Source organism: Calliphora vicina, chromosome 1, assembly GCF_958450345.1.
Source record: "Calliphora vicina chromosome 1, idCalVici1.1, whole genome shotgun sequence".
In the NCBI taxonomy this organism is placed as follows: Eukaryota; Metazoa; Arthropoda; class Insecta; order Diptera; family Calliphoridae; genus Calliphora; species Calliphora vicina.
In genome coordinates, this window is record NC_088780.1 from 25348935 (window position 1) to 25366635 (window position 17701).

The following is a 17701-nucleotide window of genomic DNA, read 5'->3' on the forward strand; positions in this document are numbered from 1 at the left end:
ACGAATTTAGATATTTTGAGTTTTTATATAAAAAAATAGATTTTTTGTCAGAAATATCAGTGATCACGGATCGAGCTCCTTTTCTTGATTAAACGCTTATTGGCCAAGTTATTAGCGAATTTAGATATTTTGAGATTTTATCGAATTTTTGTCATTTGTTTTTATATAAAAAATCGATTTCTGGTCAGAAATATGACTGATCACAGATCGAGCTCCTTTTCTCGATTAAACGCTTATTGGCCTAGTTATTAGCGAATTTAGATATTTTGAGTTTTTATATTAAAAAATCTATTTTTTGTCAGAAATATGAGTGATCATAGATCGAGCTCCTTTTCTTGATTAAACGCTTTTTGGCCAAGTTATTAGCGAATTTAGATATTTTGAGTTTTTACATAAAAAATCATTTTTTTTTTCTGAAATATGAGTGATCATAGATCGAGCTCTTTTTCTTGATTAAACGCTTATTGGCCAAGTGATCACAGATCGAGCACTATTTCTTAATTAAACGCTTATTGGCCAAGTTATTAGCGAATTTAGATATTTTGAGTTTTTATATAAAAAATCGATTTTTGTTGAGAAATATGAGTGATCACAGATCGAGCTCTTTTTCTTGATTAAAGGCTTTTTGGCCAATTATTAATGATTTAAGATATTTTGAGTACTCGATATACATAAGTGGTCAATTTTTCTTTCAGTAAAAACTTAAATAAGGATTACTATGAACATTGAAACAAAAAATTAGCCAAATCGGGGCAGCCGTTTTCCGATTTTGGATAAAAAACTTCGCCTGTCTGCCTTTCAGTTTCTGCATTGCACATTAGGTTAAACGGCTACCAAAACTGTGCTAAATAAAGTCCAATTTTTCAAATGCAAATATTGCACTTTTTAAAAGCCATTTTGTAACCAACACACCAAATTAACTAAGTCAGCCTTTTGTTTTTTTAAGCTCCGAATTAATCCCAGGAAAAATTTTGTGAATTTTTGTAATGACCACTAGTTATTTCATGCATTCTTTTGTAAGGAGTGGTGGTTACCCAGCACGTTATTTTATTTACTATAATAAGTACTTATTTTTATGCAGGCTGGTAATGAACTTTTGCATTTAGCACAGCTATCTAGTGTGTTTGACTGGAAAACGGGAGGTTAGTGGTTCGCCACCTATCAAAGCCATTAATTTTTTTGTTCATATCATATTCATTTATATGTTGATGTTAAAACTATTGTTAACTTACAATAAAATAACTCGTACATGGAGCAGTGAGTTAGCAGTTTGACTATCAAACACAAGCAAATAATGTGACTGTTCGATTCCCACACAAGGCAATATTTTTTGTGTTTTTTTTAGCTACATATTCTTGTTGTGAATTTACTACTTATTTCTCAACTGATTGTAAGTACATTTGTAAGCTTGACCCCTAAATTTTTTAAAAATCTCGAACAACGGTAAGTAGTGTTTCAGTCAAATAATAAGTAGTTATCGCTTTGCTCCAATTATACTTGCTGGCTTACTAGGTAAGCAAAGTTTTTGCTGGGAATATTAAGGCTGTACCACAGATACATTAATTTACACATCATTTTTATATATGTACGCGCTTACAAAAGCGGAAACTTCCACACGTCCACCTGAAGTAATTAATTCAACTATTATGTTGCAGTGAACCAATGGAAAAATTTCACTTTAGCCACCAAGACGATTAAATTAATGAAACTGAAGAGGACCTGTTTGATTTAAATGTACTTAAAAGTATAATTCCATTTTTTTAATGAATTTCATTCATCCTTTCTTTCTTATGAAATTCTTTAAAGTTTTATGAACACTATTATGAATTTGTAGCCGTTATTAATTTGCTCAGAAAAATATAGCGAATTGTAAAACCGGGTTTAGGTAAAAGAGACCCCGGTTCGTGGTATTTATGCGAACTTTAAAAAAAAAAAATTTGGGAATTTTTTCAATTTCATTTATTTGATTTATTTTTTAAGTGTGGAACACTTGTTGCAACTCTGTGTGTGGCTACTACCTATACACAATGTTGCCAACGTAAACAAACATTTGTAGTATATGGCAATACTTGGAATCAGCTGTTCCGTTCTTTAAACATGGTTGTATTGCTAAAGTATTAAAGATTTTAAAAGCAACTAAGTGGTTATTTTTTGCATTTATGTTATGAAATTCTCTTTGCCAGTTTAGTTTTATTATAAAAGCGAGTTACTAAACATACAATTTAAATTGTTAAACTCCGCAGAGAGCAACTAAATTTAAATACAGGAAAATTCCCTAAGAGTGAAATATTTTCTTACACATACTAAATTAACTTTACAAAAAACATTCGAAAATGAGCGCCGGCAAATCATACTTTGAACAACCTGGTGATGATGGTAGCAGATTGGCCAGAAAAGCTAAGGATTCACCCTTCATGGTAGTGGGTAAGTGATAATTTCTACTTCATATTTGTTGCTAAGTTAAATTAAAACACATAAAAGAGATGCGATTAGCTGCGTACACGCTTCCGTAATTGTTGTGCAAAAAAAAAAGCGACAAACAAAAGTATTTTGCAGAGACGGAAAAAAACTTGTGACATCACAAATCAAGCAATCATACATGTGTCTTGCTCACCGTTTCTCATGACCAATCTATTAGGGGGTTTTTGATAGTTTCGCAAAAAAATCCAACATATGTTTAATCAAAAAGAGAATACCGAAAATACAAAAACTTGTGATAGAGGTTGAACAACTTTTCATGACCACGACCTTCACTTTGTGTACCACAAGCGCAGTCCCAGTCACGAAAATTTCATTTAATCAAAAATAATTTCGTTTTTGTGAAAATTTATAATTTTATTATTATATATTATTAACCAATTGTTGTTATCTAACTTAATGACCAAATTTGTGTACGTCTCCCGCTCTCCATTTTTATTTAATTTATTTTCTCTGTTATTTATTTTGCCTGCCTGTCAGTCAGTTAAAATTGAAGTACATACATATAATAATAACAACAACAATATTGGGAAAAATCGCACACATACAACAACAACAAAAATAATATGTATGATGTAACCTTTGTGTTATATTGCGTTCAAAATTCAATTTATTAAGAACAAAATATTTAATAATACTTTGTTTTTATTTAATTACGATCTGCAGGCATAGAATTTGAAAAGCTTTTAAAATTTAAAACAAAAGACTAAAATGAATATATATGTATTTAGTATATTTAAAACATCATTTATATTATTAAACGATTAATTAAATAATCCTTAATTGACGTCAACCTGATGGCAAGAATTCCCTATTGTATTTAAATGAAAACGAAATAATTTTCATACCTACCTATAGGTACAAAAAAAGAAAATTTGTTAGTAATCATTTTGTTGTCATGATGACATACATTTGTTTGTACCTGGCGTTAATTATACCTAGTCCCACTTGGTTTTTTTCTTGATTCAACTTGTATAAGTTTATTATTCCCTTTATAATTTTATAATATCAATGCACCTATTAATTTGTGACCCAGCCAAAGTACATATCGAGTGCCCTTATTCAAAATTCTCTATCTTAAAAAATACGAGTTTTCAGGTGGACAAACAACTCTTTTTTTTTGCATATTCGCAAGGAATATTATAAGTTCTTTCTTCTAAAATATATTTTTAATGCCCCTACTAAATTCTACATAGGTATAATTTATTTTTTTAAATTTTACGTTATTGGCAAATTAAAGAAAGTCATTTTTTTACATAAAATGGGCGATATCTCGAAAACTCTTTAGTCAATTTTTAAATTTTGGTCAGATAGCATATATTATATTAGACAAAATTATAGAATTAATAAGTGTTTATTCAAAAAGATAGAGGGTTTTGCTTTCAGAAATATAATTAAGATCGAAAAATTACAAAAATATTAATATATATGCAAAAAAATATGTATTTTTTTCTTTGTAATTTCTAAGCAGAGGATATTGAATATAGTAACTCGGTATATCCTGTATCCTTTTAGATAGACACAGGAGTCGACTTAAAATACCCGAGTATTCCTTAAAACGGTATTGTTATTTCACAAATCTTTCAGAAATAGGTACTTCATAAATGATCTGTATTATAATCATAAAAAAAATTAACAAAAACTAGCGTTTTCATTGTTTTTTGTATACCTATACTAAGGTTAAGGATTCAGTACAGCCGAATATACATATATATTTTTCTAACTTGTTTAATTTTCCTTTACAACCCAGCAAAGTACATATGTATATTCTGGACCCTTGTAGGTACAGGAGTCGATTTAAAGATTTCCGTATGTTAATTCAAATAGAATTTCCTTTACCTCTATTTGTTTTTATTGCATAAGTCTTTCCAAAATTCATTCCAGGTTGTCTGTTGTAAAAATATTTAAAAAAATACAAAAAATGGAGTTTTCATTATTTTTTGTGTATACTAAGGTTAATAATGTTCAGTACATTACTCTAACTTGTTTTATATCCCTTTACATATAAATATTAATGTTTGTGGATCACCACACAATGATTTAACTATACACTATTTACCTATTTACGTCTTGTTTTGTAGGCCCATATTTAACGGAAATTTTTTAAAATAAATTTTCGCAAATAATAACGAAGGTCAAAAATATCCCAAACAAATAACTCGTGGGAAAGTGATAATAAAACGTGTCATAGTAAAATGTATTGTGTTCAACAACAAATTTCTTTTAAGATTAAAGAATCACACACGTCTGTGAATATGTATTGTGGGTCATAAAAAACAATGGACAGACAAATAGTTTTGTTTTTAGTTTATATTTCGAAAATAATGTTTACATTTTGAACCAAAAAAACATTCAATTACTTTCTTTTTGGTCCAAAATAAAATCATAGTTATTTATACTTCACTTATTAAGTAGAAATTTATAACCGACTATGGCCAATAAGCTAGGTTGTTGAAAAAATAATAAATAAATAAAATAAAAAATAACAGAATATGATAAGATAAGAATAAATTAAACATTGAAATATATTATAGATAGTTCTTCGTAATTTTTACTAACAGTGTTAATTTTTAATTTAAAAAGCGAAAAAATTTTGCAAGGAAATGAATAATAATCAATAATTACTTTAAACTTTTCAAAAATCTTCATTTATTTTCATATGATATTTAATATTTTTCAATTAATTTTGAATAAAGATCAAAGAAAATCATCAAATTATTTTTTTTTTCTTTTAACCAATTCATAAAGTATTCCCTATGAATTAATTCTTAGGCTTAATTCCTTAATAATTTTATCTTTATGGAATTATAATTTCTTATTGAATCATTTCTTTAATTCAAACATTACAAAATGGGCCTGTGAAATTTTGTTTCAATTCGTTTTGTAAATCATTCAAAGCAACACAAAGCCAACATTTTTCATTCAATTTGGATTATATTAGAATTAACACAAATTTAATCATTCAAAGGTTGAATGAATTTTATTATGAATAAATTCTATTCAAATAAAAGCTTTGAATGATGCTAAACAACTTGTTTAGTTGGGAATGGTTTTATGGAATGAATTGCAGAAATGTTTAATTCTGAATTAAAATACAGACGACCACTTAAAATTGAGTTCACGAGCTATTTAACATAGAAACTACACACGTGTCTAGTTACCATTCTAAACCAACTGTCCTTTAAGCGGAAAAATAGACTACATATTATTAGCAATTCAAATGTTCAAAATATTGTTTAAAACCATACGTGATTGAAATAAAAACTTGTTATTTCGCACACACGAGCAATACACAATAATTATTATTATTTCGCTTGTTGATGCATAATTTCGTCATGCTTTTAGTTTTGTTATGATTTGTGGATATTGCAGAAATGTTTACAAAAAACGAACTAAAAACAGATTAAAATTAAATTTCAAACTAAGATTTTGTTTGGGGATTTTTTAAAAAGATAAATAAATATGTATGTGTGTACCTAACAGATTTAATTGTTCATCAGTGGTTTCAAACCTGTTTCCAAGATGTAGTGTAAAGGTTAATCTTTTAAAAAGGTTTTTAAAAACTCACTACTACAGGTATGTAGTGGAAATTGTTTGTATACCTGTTAAAAGGAAAATATATTTCTTTTTATCTGTATCTGTCAGAACTAAATGTAGAAATAGATACATATTTTAAGAATAATTGTAAACAGTTTTTATTACATTTGAAATTGTCTTAATAATTGTTGATGATTGTATGTTTTCTATTTTAGTAAGCAAAATTAATCATTATTAAAAATTTTGAGAATTCCATTTAACACGCGAATGTTTATTTTGCATTGTCATTGTTTTTATTACCATATTATTTTGGCTATATGCTTTTAGTGGAACAACAACACACTTTTATTTATTTATACATACGAGTATGAATAAAAAACTTCTTACTATGAATTAGAAAACAGAGTACTATATGCAAAAAACTAGATTTTACTTAAAGATAAATTCAATACTGTTACAAAGGTTTTTTTGGATTTTACTGTGTGTAATTTGTTTAAACAATAATCTAACAGTTTAAAGTTTGAACAATAATCCAGCAAATGGAGCAAAAATTCACAGCTCGTTGACATACACAATGGAAACTTCTCCAAATTTTCTGATAAAGCTTCTTTGTTGGCATAATTTTGCTACCTGAAATCTCTAAACTATTGTTATATTTTCCCAGCGTATACCTTATAGATAACTAAACATCGTTTAAAATGGATATGTATCAGATTCCACTCATAGCAGCCCTACATAATAATATTAACTGTCTTATTTGTATACTTCGGGACCCGTCACTTTTCCTTAGATCGACCTATAAATGTTCTGTCTATCTTTTTAAATCAGCTTTCCGAAGCCTTGCACACCTACAAACATGATTGGTACATCAATATATCGGGTATAGTCCTGGTACAGTTGCTATTTAAAATCGGTCTTACAAATGGCTGAGATATAAGCAAAAAACGAAATTTTTTTAGGGTACAATATCAATCAAGACCAGTCTCATTTGCCCTGCTAACCTAACCTTTCGTATCTTTGTCGGGAACTAATTTCCAATTTTAGATTATTGACAACCTACCAGGGAGTAATTTTTGGGAATTTCTAAACTCTCTGCTATTAAATTATCTTGTCTTGGAGTAGTTTGACGAGGTCTTCCTCGCAAATGTTGAGTTTGTACTCTAGCCATGTTAACTAAATATTTAAAAAAAATTCTTCTTTCTTACAGAAGCTTAAAAGTTTCCATTGTTTTGCCAATGCTAGGAAATATAACCACATTCTTTCACGCTGAAATTTACTATATTTTTATAGAAAATCTAGAAATTTTAATTTATCTTAGAAATATGCATTTATATTTGGTAAACGGTCATGTTTTTGAAAAAAAAAATGCGGAATATAGTTTCCATTGTATTATCACTGTCCAACATGTACGTCTTTTATTCGTCTTAAACCCAACCCATTAACCAATCTGTTGTCTCTGTCTTGTCAACTTAGCCAATCGTCCTGTCCATTTCCCTTGTCAAATACTGTATCCTGTCCAGTTCCTACAAATATATCCATATAAACAAGAATATTTTTTGTTAAATTAAATATTTACTCTTGTGTATTATTTAATAAATTAATCATGTACATACACTTGTCTAAATTTCTAAGTATTTTTAAATATTAATCAAAGTTCTGCGCTAAAATTAAACATACTGATTGGTGGTTTCAATCAGCCATCAATTCTTTTACACTATAGTGAAATGCGTATGTGGTATATCTTTCATTCTGCTTTCTTATTGACTTCCCCACCACTCTGAATCATTTGAAAAGTTTCCATTAATTATTAATTATAAAGCTATTAAATCTACACGAGCTTCATGTCAGCAAGCAAAAAAGAAAAGAAACTTATTATAAATTCCAAACTCATCCATCTATCTATTGTTTATTACGTACATATTAACCCGAAATCTTTTAATCAAAAGATTATTATTTTAGACTTTATCGTTTTGTGGAAAAAATGTCCATTATGTAATCAATAGCTTTTTAGTAGCAATTACTTGCACATATTAATTTATTTACTTTTAATCTCAAATGTTATTGTTTATCAAATATTAATAATTGAAATGCTAACAGTATACTGCTGTTTGATTTTTCAATCTAAATATTATGTTATGCGTTATGTTATACTATTTTTAAATTTAAAAATAAGATAAAAACCTTTTTTTAGCCACACATGAGTCAACATATTTCCTCAAACAAACAATTTGAGTTATTTTTTGTTTAGTCTAAACTAAGTAAGTATTTGTTTTCCCAATTAACTTGGCCATATTTGTACATTTTTGTTTAAAATGATTTTATTTCATGGCATTTGCAACTGTAAATCTCCAAGTATTTATACAAGTTTGCACACACACCCCTTTCAAATTCCTAACCGAACATATTAATTGAAAATTACAATTACAAATTCTAACTAATAATTGTTTTCTATCATTTCTTTTTAATTTACAGGTTTAGCTGGCTTTGTAGCCGCTGCTGCTATTGGTGCTTACAAATATAAAACTCGTGGCAATATGAGCACGAGTGTATTTCTAATGCAATTGCGTGTGGCAGCCCAAGGAACAGTAGTCGCTTGTCTTACAACGGGTTTGGCTTATACCATGTACAACGAATACGTCGTCAAAAAATCAAAAGAAGAGTAATGATCCCTTTTAATAATAAAACTAAAATTAGTACAATTGTAAAGTAATAATTATAATAAGAATTAAGAATTTTCTTTGCCCTTTTCGATCATAACTTTTTGGTTATTTTCATTTCCTTTAACTACATTACAACATTTTGTTTATTTATTGTTTTATTTTATTTTGTTTTCTTTTTTAATTTTTATTTCCAGTAACAAATTGTCAAACTAAAATTGATGTTTTCTTAAGTTCATGAATGATTGTATTACATTGAGAAAAAGGCAATTTTTTTCACTTACACATATTTTTAAACGACTCTCAAATCAAGCAAATGCAGATTACACCACTAAGCTAAAAACGTTATTAATCAAATCATCCATACAATAGGATCTTATAAATCCACATACATAATTATATTTTAAAAATGACGATGTTCTATTTGTGTCTACAATATAAACGCTACTCATGATAAATCATGTCCTATTGCCTGTGATAATGAACTTATGAACCTGGCTAAATACTAATAATAATAATAATACAAAAAATATGTCTAAATAACCTATGCAAAATATAATGTATGTTAGTTGTACCTATATGTATGATTAATTAACCCAGTTTTGTGTACATATTTATTATTTATATAAATAGTTAATATCTTCATTTATTTAATTTTATTTATAAAACAAAAACACCACACGATATGTATTTTACAAATTGTTATTGGTAAAAAAAAAATAATAAAACTTTAAAAAAATTACATATTTAACTTTTTGTTTTTTATTGGGTGGGAAATATGTATTATTTTAAACACATCCGTTTTGTGTATTGTTTTAAATTACTTTTTGATACCTTATTATCACATTTTTTGCCTAAATTATTATTTGTCATCTGTTATCTATTTTCTGCAAATGGTTCAAACATTATTTGTATTTAAAATCGTTAGAAATTAATCACACCATTTCAATTCGATTAATTTGAACAATAGATGAAATTGTTATCTAAAATTTTTTTTAAATTAAATTTTTTTTTTTTTTAAATTTAAATTTTGGTTTTTCAATTTTGTGTTTTGGTGAAAAAAAAAATCGGTTAAAAGAAATATTTTTTCCGATTTTGACCCACTGCAGGTCCAACTTACTATGGTCTTAAATACGTTGCAAAGGTCTTTGAAATATCTATCATTAGATATCCATATTGTCTATTAATGACTTAGTAATCCAGATATAGGTCAAAAATCGAGGTTGTCCTGGTTTTTTCCTCATATCTCAGCCATTTGTGGACCGATTTTGCTGATTTTAAATAGGAAACTTCTCGAAAGCATGTCTGACAGAATTATTGAAGATTTGGATCCCGAAGATATCTGGGGTCTTCAGAAAATTGATTTCATCAGACAGACGGACGGACATGGCTTATTCGACTCCGCTATCTATAAGGATCCAAAATATATATACTTTATAGGGTCGGAAATTATATTGTGGAAATTACAAACGGAATGACAAACTTATATACATATACCCTTCTCACGAAGGAGAAGGGTATAATTAAATCAACTCCAAAATTATTATGTGTTACTTTGCCTATAACACTAACACTTACGCAGAAAAAGGAAATTCATAATTGGAATAAATTTTTTAATAAATATTAATCGAATATGTGTTTTTTTTCAAACTTTTTACAAAATGTATGTTTTATTACATCGCGTTACCAATCAACATAATAATAAAAATTCTTTATTCAATGGACCCCCTAATGGCAACAAACAACCTTCTATTTGACAGCCAGCTGTTCTGTTTTTATGTGTTCTTGACGTTTCAAATTTTTCACTGCTGCGAAAAAAAGTGAAAAAAGAAGTATCCCAAATAGAAACTAATTAAAATTGTACAACAATTCTTAAACATAATCGTTAAATTAATAATTTAATAGTGCTATTGAAACAGTATTTAACAATAACTTGACATTTTAATTGCAATCTACAAAAACGATTGTTTGAATCGAACGAAACTGTGCAGCTTTTCCCTCTCTTCAAAGAAAATAACAACACATTATTAAAGAATTTATAGAAAATAATGTTTCGTAGCCGTAGCTGGTTCGGTGGAGGTTGGAATAAACCAAAAAATCGCCTATCACTGGACCACCTGAAATATTTATACAGTGTTTTGGAAAAGAATACCACAGTATCTGAAAACAATAGAGGCTTATTGGTAGAATCTCTGCGTTGTATTGCGGAGATTTTAATATGGGGCGATCAACATGATTCCTCAGTATTTGAGTAAGTACAATAAATAAGCATTTGTACACAATACCATGTTATCTATCAATGAATTGTTTGAACTTTCTTTGTAGTTTTTTCCTTGAGAAAAACATGCTGTCCTATTTTTTGCATATAATGCGACAAAAGAGTGGTGGCTCTAGTTTTGTGTGTGTTCAATTATTACAAACATTAAATATTTTATTTGAAAATATACGAAATGAGACCTCATTGTGTAAGTATATGCATAGCAGCTCAAGATTATTATTAATGTACACTTAAGTTACAGTAATATTTGTAATTAATTTTAATTTTTTCTATGCATCTTTGTTTAGATTATCTTTTGAGTAATAATCATGTCAACTCGATTATAGTGCATAAATTTGATTTCTCTGACGAAGATGTTATGGGCTATTATATATTATTTTTGAAAACTTTAAGTTTAAAATTGAACACCCACACTATACATTTCTTTTATAATGAGGTATGTGGATTTTATAATTAAAAGGAGTGCATTTTTATTACATTGTGTTGTTTTTTTTTTTTTTTGTATTATACAGCATACAAATGATTTTCCCCTGTATACAGAAGCTATTAAGTTTTTCAATCATCCCGAGAGCATGGTGCGTATAGCTGTACGCACTATTTCCTTAAATGTTTATAAAGTACAAAATGCTAGCATGTTACGTTTTATAAGAGACAAGTGAGTTTAATTAAAGAAACTTTTATTTATATGATTTTATATTTGCTGTTTACTTTTTTGTTGTTAGAACGGCTGCTCCTTATTTCAGCAATTTAGTTTGGTTTATTGGCAAACATATTTTGGAATTGGATACATGTGTTCGAACAGATATTGAGTAAGTACAATATAAAACAAGTGTGCAATATTCGGATGTGTCGAATCTTAAATAATCTAAAAGAATAAATATTAATCCGTTTTTTCCGTTTATAAGCGTGTGCCTCTTGAAAGCATATTTCCGAAATACCCAAATAACTTACATGATTGATACATCAATATATCCCCTTTATTCCAACTTAAGTTGTTATTGAAATTAGGGAAAATCGATTTTAAAATTTTTTTCGCACACATTTTTTTTTCATCAAAACTTGTTTTTAATATTTATCTTAAAGTATATATTGGTAAACGATATATAAGCTTTTAAACGGCCGAATATACATAGCTCTCGAACTTTTTCTTTTTTTATAAAAAAAACATTCTCCATAAATGACCGATTTGCCTTATTATGCACTTAAAGATATATTGTAAATCTAATTATTTGGGGTGATAAATCAGTTTTATTTGTATTTGGTGAAATAGATTTTTAGATGAAAAATCTTATATTTATATAAATCTGTTTGGCTAATTCATTTTGTGAAAGATATTTTTGTTCAAAACTCAGCTATTAATGATCCAATTTATAGTAGTATATTTCACGGAACCACGACCACACTATTGATGTATTGTTATTTGCGAACAAATTTACCAAAAACTTATTTATTTATTTATTTAATATTAGCCTAAATGGCCAAAATAACAATACTATTTATTTATAAAGCTTTTATTTATAAAGCTTTTCCAAATTTTCTTTTTCTAGTCACCAATCAAATCAAAAACTTTCAAATTTAGTTGCTGAACATTTGGATCATTTACATTATCTAAATGATATACTTCTGTTGGAAATAAACGATTTAAATGCGGTTTTAACCGAACACTTGCTGCACAAACTCTTTGTGCCGTTATACATATTTTCATTGACACCAGCACCGCCACCACCCTCCTTAGCATTGGTTACACAAAATCTAGCAGCCGTTTTAAATCGTAACGTTGATATCGATATACAAGAAATGCAAAATCCACGAGTATCTTCCATAGTAGCTTTATATTTACTATCACTGGTATTTTTAGTGGTTACACATTCGCCATTAGTTCATGCCTTAGCATGGGTTATATTAAATGGTGATAATACTGTATTTAAAGAGGGTGCGGCAGCTGTTTTGAGTGCATATGTAGAACATCGTGAAGCTGTGGTACCCAGTTTTACCGAACCACGTGAAAGTTTAGAGCAAGCTTTAGATACGGCAGCTAATTCCTCGGCTTACTCGTATGGCGAGGAAACCACTGAAGAAAGTTTAGTTGCCTCTACATCAACATCAAGTGGTATTGTGGCAGATTCCTTAACAAGCTCGTCAACGGCATCACAGCCTGTGGAAGAAACTGATGTACATAGCTCTACAGAAGCTTTAGAAAACACCGAAACATCTACCCTAATAAGCAATATCAAATTGGCCAATATAACGGATGAGGAAAAGGAAAAACTACAACAATTGACATCACCTACATCAGCCAGCTCAATAAATTCAACTTTACATCGGCCATTTTTGGACACTGTTATGTCGGCGTTGGATTGTACGGAAAATGATTATCTGGCCTTGTTAGCTTTATGCTTAATATATGCCATGAGTTTCAATAAAGGTTGTATTTTATATCTCAATTCGTATCACCATAATCATCATTCATTTGTAACAATTTCATATTTTCCTTTTCCTTCTTTTACTATTCATGCTGCTTGTTGTTTGTATGTTTTATATAAAAAAAATATCTATCTTCTATAGATGGTATGTAAATTACTGGCTTAAACTTATGTATCCTAACTAAATTCATTTTGTTTTAAACTTCATTCGATATCAAGTTAATTTCTCTTCTGTTTTCAATATGTTTTTTTGCATGAAAAACTAATGTGTTGTGTGTAATTTGCAGGTGTAAAAAACGATTGGTTCCACCAAGTTCTATCGAAATCGGGTAATGGATCATTAAGTTATAAAACGGAATTAATAGAACGTTTATTAAATATCATAACTTTGGCAAATCAACCCTGTAAGTATTGAATTTTTATTTCCTTATAAACCGCATTACTTTATATAAATTCAGGGAAATCTCCCTCCGTTTGGAATATTTCTAGAAAGAAATATTGATAAAAGTGCTTAATGAAAAAATCTATAATTTCACAAAAAAAACAATTTAAAATTATACATAGAATAACGATATATTCAGGCATGTGATGAAAAACGATTGTTTTCAAAACTGAAATCAATTTCAAAAACGATTTAGGTGTGATGAATTTCGATTGATTTCATATTCAATTTTTGGTTCATTTCGTATAATTTGTATAGCAAAAAAATGATTACTTTGGTAACGATATTTTAGAGATAACGGTCGTCGATCTGAATACAAAAAAAAACAATAAAAATCTGCTAACTTTACAACAAAAAAAGTAAGAGTAAAAGTAAAAAATGTTTGTGAAGAATAAATTCGGATTCAAAAATATTTGAACTCAGATCCATTGTCGGTCCGAATTTCTATGACATTATATTCGTCGTTGGAAAGGTCTTTGAAATGTCTATCAATACATATCCATATTGTATATGACTTAGTAATCCAGATATAGATCAACAATAGAGGTAATCGTGGTTTTTTACTTATAACTCTGCCATTTGTGTTTCAATTTTCCCGATTTTAAATACCAACTAAACTGGATATATTGATGTATCAATCATGTTTGATAGTTAATTTCAACAGATAGACGGACATTGCTATATAGACTCCGCTATCTATAACGACCCGAATAAATATTCTTTATGGGGTGGCAAATGAAAAATGGTAAAATTAAAAACGGAATGAAAAACAAATACTATACCCTTACCACTCATGGTGAAGGGTATACAAATTAAATATCCCATTGACTATTAAAGTCTATTAGTGGATAACAAAATGATTTATGATTATATTATTCTTTCTTCCAGCCTGTCGTATACGTTTAATAACCATTGAAATTGCTCTACAACTATTGGTGACATTTACCAAAACGAATAATCAAACGGACGATATGCCAGCTACTACATGTATCACGGAGGCGCAACAGGATCTGTTGTTTGCAGCACGTAACCAATCGATGTCAGTATTACGTAATTTTTACAAATCTGAGGACATTTTCTTAGATTTATTCGAAGACGAGTACAATGAAATGCGTAAAACGCAATTGAATGTTGAATTTTTATGCATGGATTCAACAATACTATTACCACCGACCGGTACACCATTGACAGGCATACCGTTCACAAGACGTTTGCCCTGCGGAGAAGTGGAAAAAGCCAGGCGGGCCATACGAGTATTTTTCCTATTACGAAAAACGTGCCAACAATTTCTCAATGAAAAAGAAACAATGCTGCCTTTAACGAATTCGTTAAATCTTGTGCAAGTTGATAATGTTTTAGATTTGAGTAAGTGGCCAAACAAATATTTTTATATTAACATATTTTTGTTAACACATTTGTATTTTTATTTCAGACAATAGTGATTTAATTGCTTGCACGGTAATTGCCAAGGACAATGTTAAACAGCGGCGTTTTCTGGTGATAGATTCATTGCAACTTATATTAGTGGAACCGGATGCTAAACTATTAGGTTGGGGTGTTGCCAAATTTGTGGGTTTCCTACAAGATGTTGAGGTTGTGGGTGATAAGGATGATAGTCGTTGTTTGCATATAACCGTACATCGTGGTGGCGCTACACACAATCGTACTCCCTTAATATCGGCCAAATTCCTATTCGACGATCATATACGTTGTATGGCTGCCAAACAGCGTCTAACGAAAGGTCGTAGCAAAGCCAGACAAAAGAAAATGTATCAAATCGCTCAAATGATTGAGATGCCTGGCCAAGTTGTAGACTCTCCTGTATATGCGGTAGCTGGATTGAGATCTGCCAGTGGTGCTAGTGGCAGTTCAAGTTCTAGGTCATCACGCGAGCATAGACCTATTTTTTCGGCTACCAGTAGGGTCCCTGGGTTTGCTGCAGCTCTCAGACGAGATAATATAGTAGCCGGTGGCGTCAGTCGCATACAAATGGCGCAAAACCGTTCTATAGAGGGGTAGTTATTTTAATAAATCTGAATTTTTTATAAAATTTATATCAAACTTGATTGGTTTTTTAAGTATCCGTAATGAAAGTGCCGGGCGTTCACGTCGACGTACCTCCAATTCAAATACTCCAACTCAAGGTGAGTCTGGTTCACCACAACGTGAACATTCACACTCTCCCAGTAGTGGTGGTGGTGGGAAAAGTTCTACACATTCAAGAGAGAATTCACAACAAAGATCATCCAGAGACAATAGTCCTAGAATGCCAAGGCCAAGGTAATAAGACCATTTAATAAATATTTACTTTTCCCATTACAATTCAAATATACCCTGAACAGATCAGAAGAAATTCCTTTGGAAGATTTTCAACATTCTCGCAATAATAGTCCGCATGGTGGTAGAGCACCCTCAACGACCTCTAATGCAGGCTCACGCTGTCATACACCCTCGAGAGCTTTAAATTTTGATCAAATTTCTATACACAATGCATCTCCGCGTGACAATTCAATGCTGGCTCAAGTAAACAGTACTGCGCTAACCAAAGAGGTAGTTATACATCAACAAAACTCTTCAGAAGAAACTTCCTTTATGGCTAACGATGACGGAGCTTCGTCCGCGTCCTCTTCTGGTCAAACAAGTGCAAGACGAAAGGGAGCTATAGAAACAGTTTGATTATATTAATAAAAAAAAAACAGTTTTAAGTTAGTTAGGTAAAATGTAAGAGATCTATTTACTAGGGTGTTTGATTAACAAATTAATATTTTAATCTAGATTTTAACACTATTTAAATTGTAGCGTCCTAACAGTTTTTATTTATATTTTGAGGAAAATTATCTGAAAAAATTTCGGCAAAGTTGGATTTTATATTTTTGGGTTAGTTTTACATAAAATTTTATATATCAAATATTTTAAAAGCTATTGCAAATTGGTCTGTTCCATAACATATAACTATTACGAATTATCAATTTCTGATAATTCGTAATAGTATTTTTTGTTATTAAACTGACCAAATATGTCTATACAAATCTTGAAACTGGACAGCTATTTGATTGGAAAATTTAAATATTCGAATTTAAAAAAAATATTATTTGTAAAATTTAAATTCCAAATTTCTTTTGAAATAATTACGGATGAAGCCCTTAATAATTATTTTAAATGCATATTAAAATAAATTTTGATATTTTATTCTTTATTTGAAAGTAAAAGTAAATTCCTGTACTAATTTAATTATGTATACATACCTCAAATATTTATATAATTATTTGGAAAAAGTGATTGTTTAACGAAATATTTGTTGCATAAAATAAACTACAAGATAAATTTTAGCAAAACAGAATTATGTACAACTCATAACAATGTTTAAATATTTACTAAATTGTTATTAATATTTGACAAAGTATTTATATATTTGTTTATTTTTATTAAAATTACTAAACATAGTATATAATATTGAAAAAATGTAAATAACCCCGAATTAAATGAATATTTAAAAATAACTTACAATTTAAGTTAAAACAAGTAAGAGTGCTATATTCGGCTGTGCCGAATCTTATATACCCTTCACCAAATTATTCTTAAAAATTTTAAATATTTTTAGGTAAACAAAATTTAATTTTTTTTCCAGTTGTTTTTTGAATTTTTTGAAAAAAAAAATTTTTCGATTGTTATTTTAAATTTAAAATTTTTTTTTTTAAATTTTAAAAAATTTTTTTTTTTTAAATTTAAAAAATTTTTTTTTTTAAATTTAAAATTTTTTTTTTAAATTTTAAAAATTTTTTTTTGTTTTTTCAATTTTTTTTTTTTTTTTTAAAAAAATTCGGGTTCAAAATTTTTTTCCCGATTTTGACCCATTGTAGGTCCAACTTACTATGGTCTTATATAC

At 28.9% G+C, this 17701-nt stretch overlaps 2 protein-coding genes across 3 annotated transcripts; both read left to right on the plus strand.

The window, feature by feature from the left end:
- The first annotated feature begins 2286 nt into the window (after positions 1 to 2286).
- LOC135954653 (HIG1 domain family member 1A, mitochondrial) lies at positions 2287 to 9423 on the plus strand. 2 transcript variants are annotated; one of them, XM_065504868.1, is made up of 3 exons: positions 2287 to 2424; positions 8488 to 8674; positions 8870 to 9423. In XM_065504868.1, exons 1-3 carry the CDS (start codon positions 2334 to 2336, stop codon positions 8886 to 8888), a joined length of 297 nt encoding a protein of 98 aa, XP_065360940.1. In that variant the 5' UTR covers positions 2287 to 2333; the 3' UTR covers positions 8889 to 9423. The 2 variants fall into 2 exon arrangements, with proteins under 2 accessions (XP_065360940.1, XP_065360948.1); XM_065504876.1 differs by lacking the exon at positions 8870 to 9423 and having other exon boundaries at positions 8488 to 8678.
- A 1069-nt stretch (positions 9424 to 10492) lies between these two features.
- On the plus strand, positions 10493 to 17155 carry ema (C-type lectin domain containing ema). Its single transcript, XM_065504855.1, has 11 exons — positions 10493 to 10923; positions 10998 to 11137; positions 11238 to 11386; positions 11463 to 11605; positions 11673 to 11759; positions 12498 to 13375; positions 13661 to 13777; positions 14704 to 15180; positions 15248 to 15830; positions 15895 to 16095; positions 16158 to 17155. The coding sequence occupies exons 1-11, from the start codon at positions 10721 to 10723 to the stop codon at positions 16489 to 16491; spliced, it is 3312 nt and encodes a 1103-aa protein (XP_065360927.1). The 5' UTR covers positions 10493 to 10720; the 3' UTR covers positions 16492 to 17155.
- The last annotated feature ends 546 nt before the right edge of the window (positions 17156 to 17701 follow it).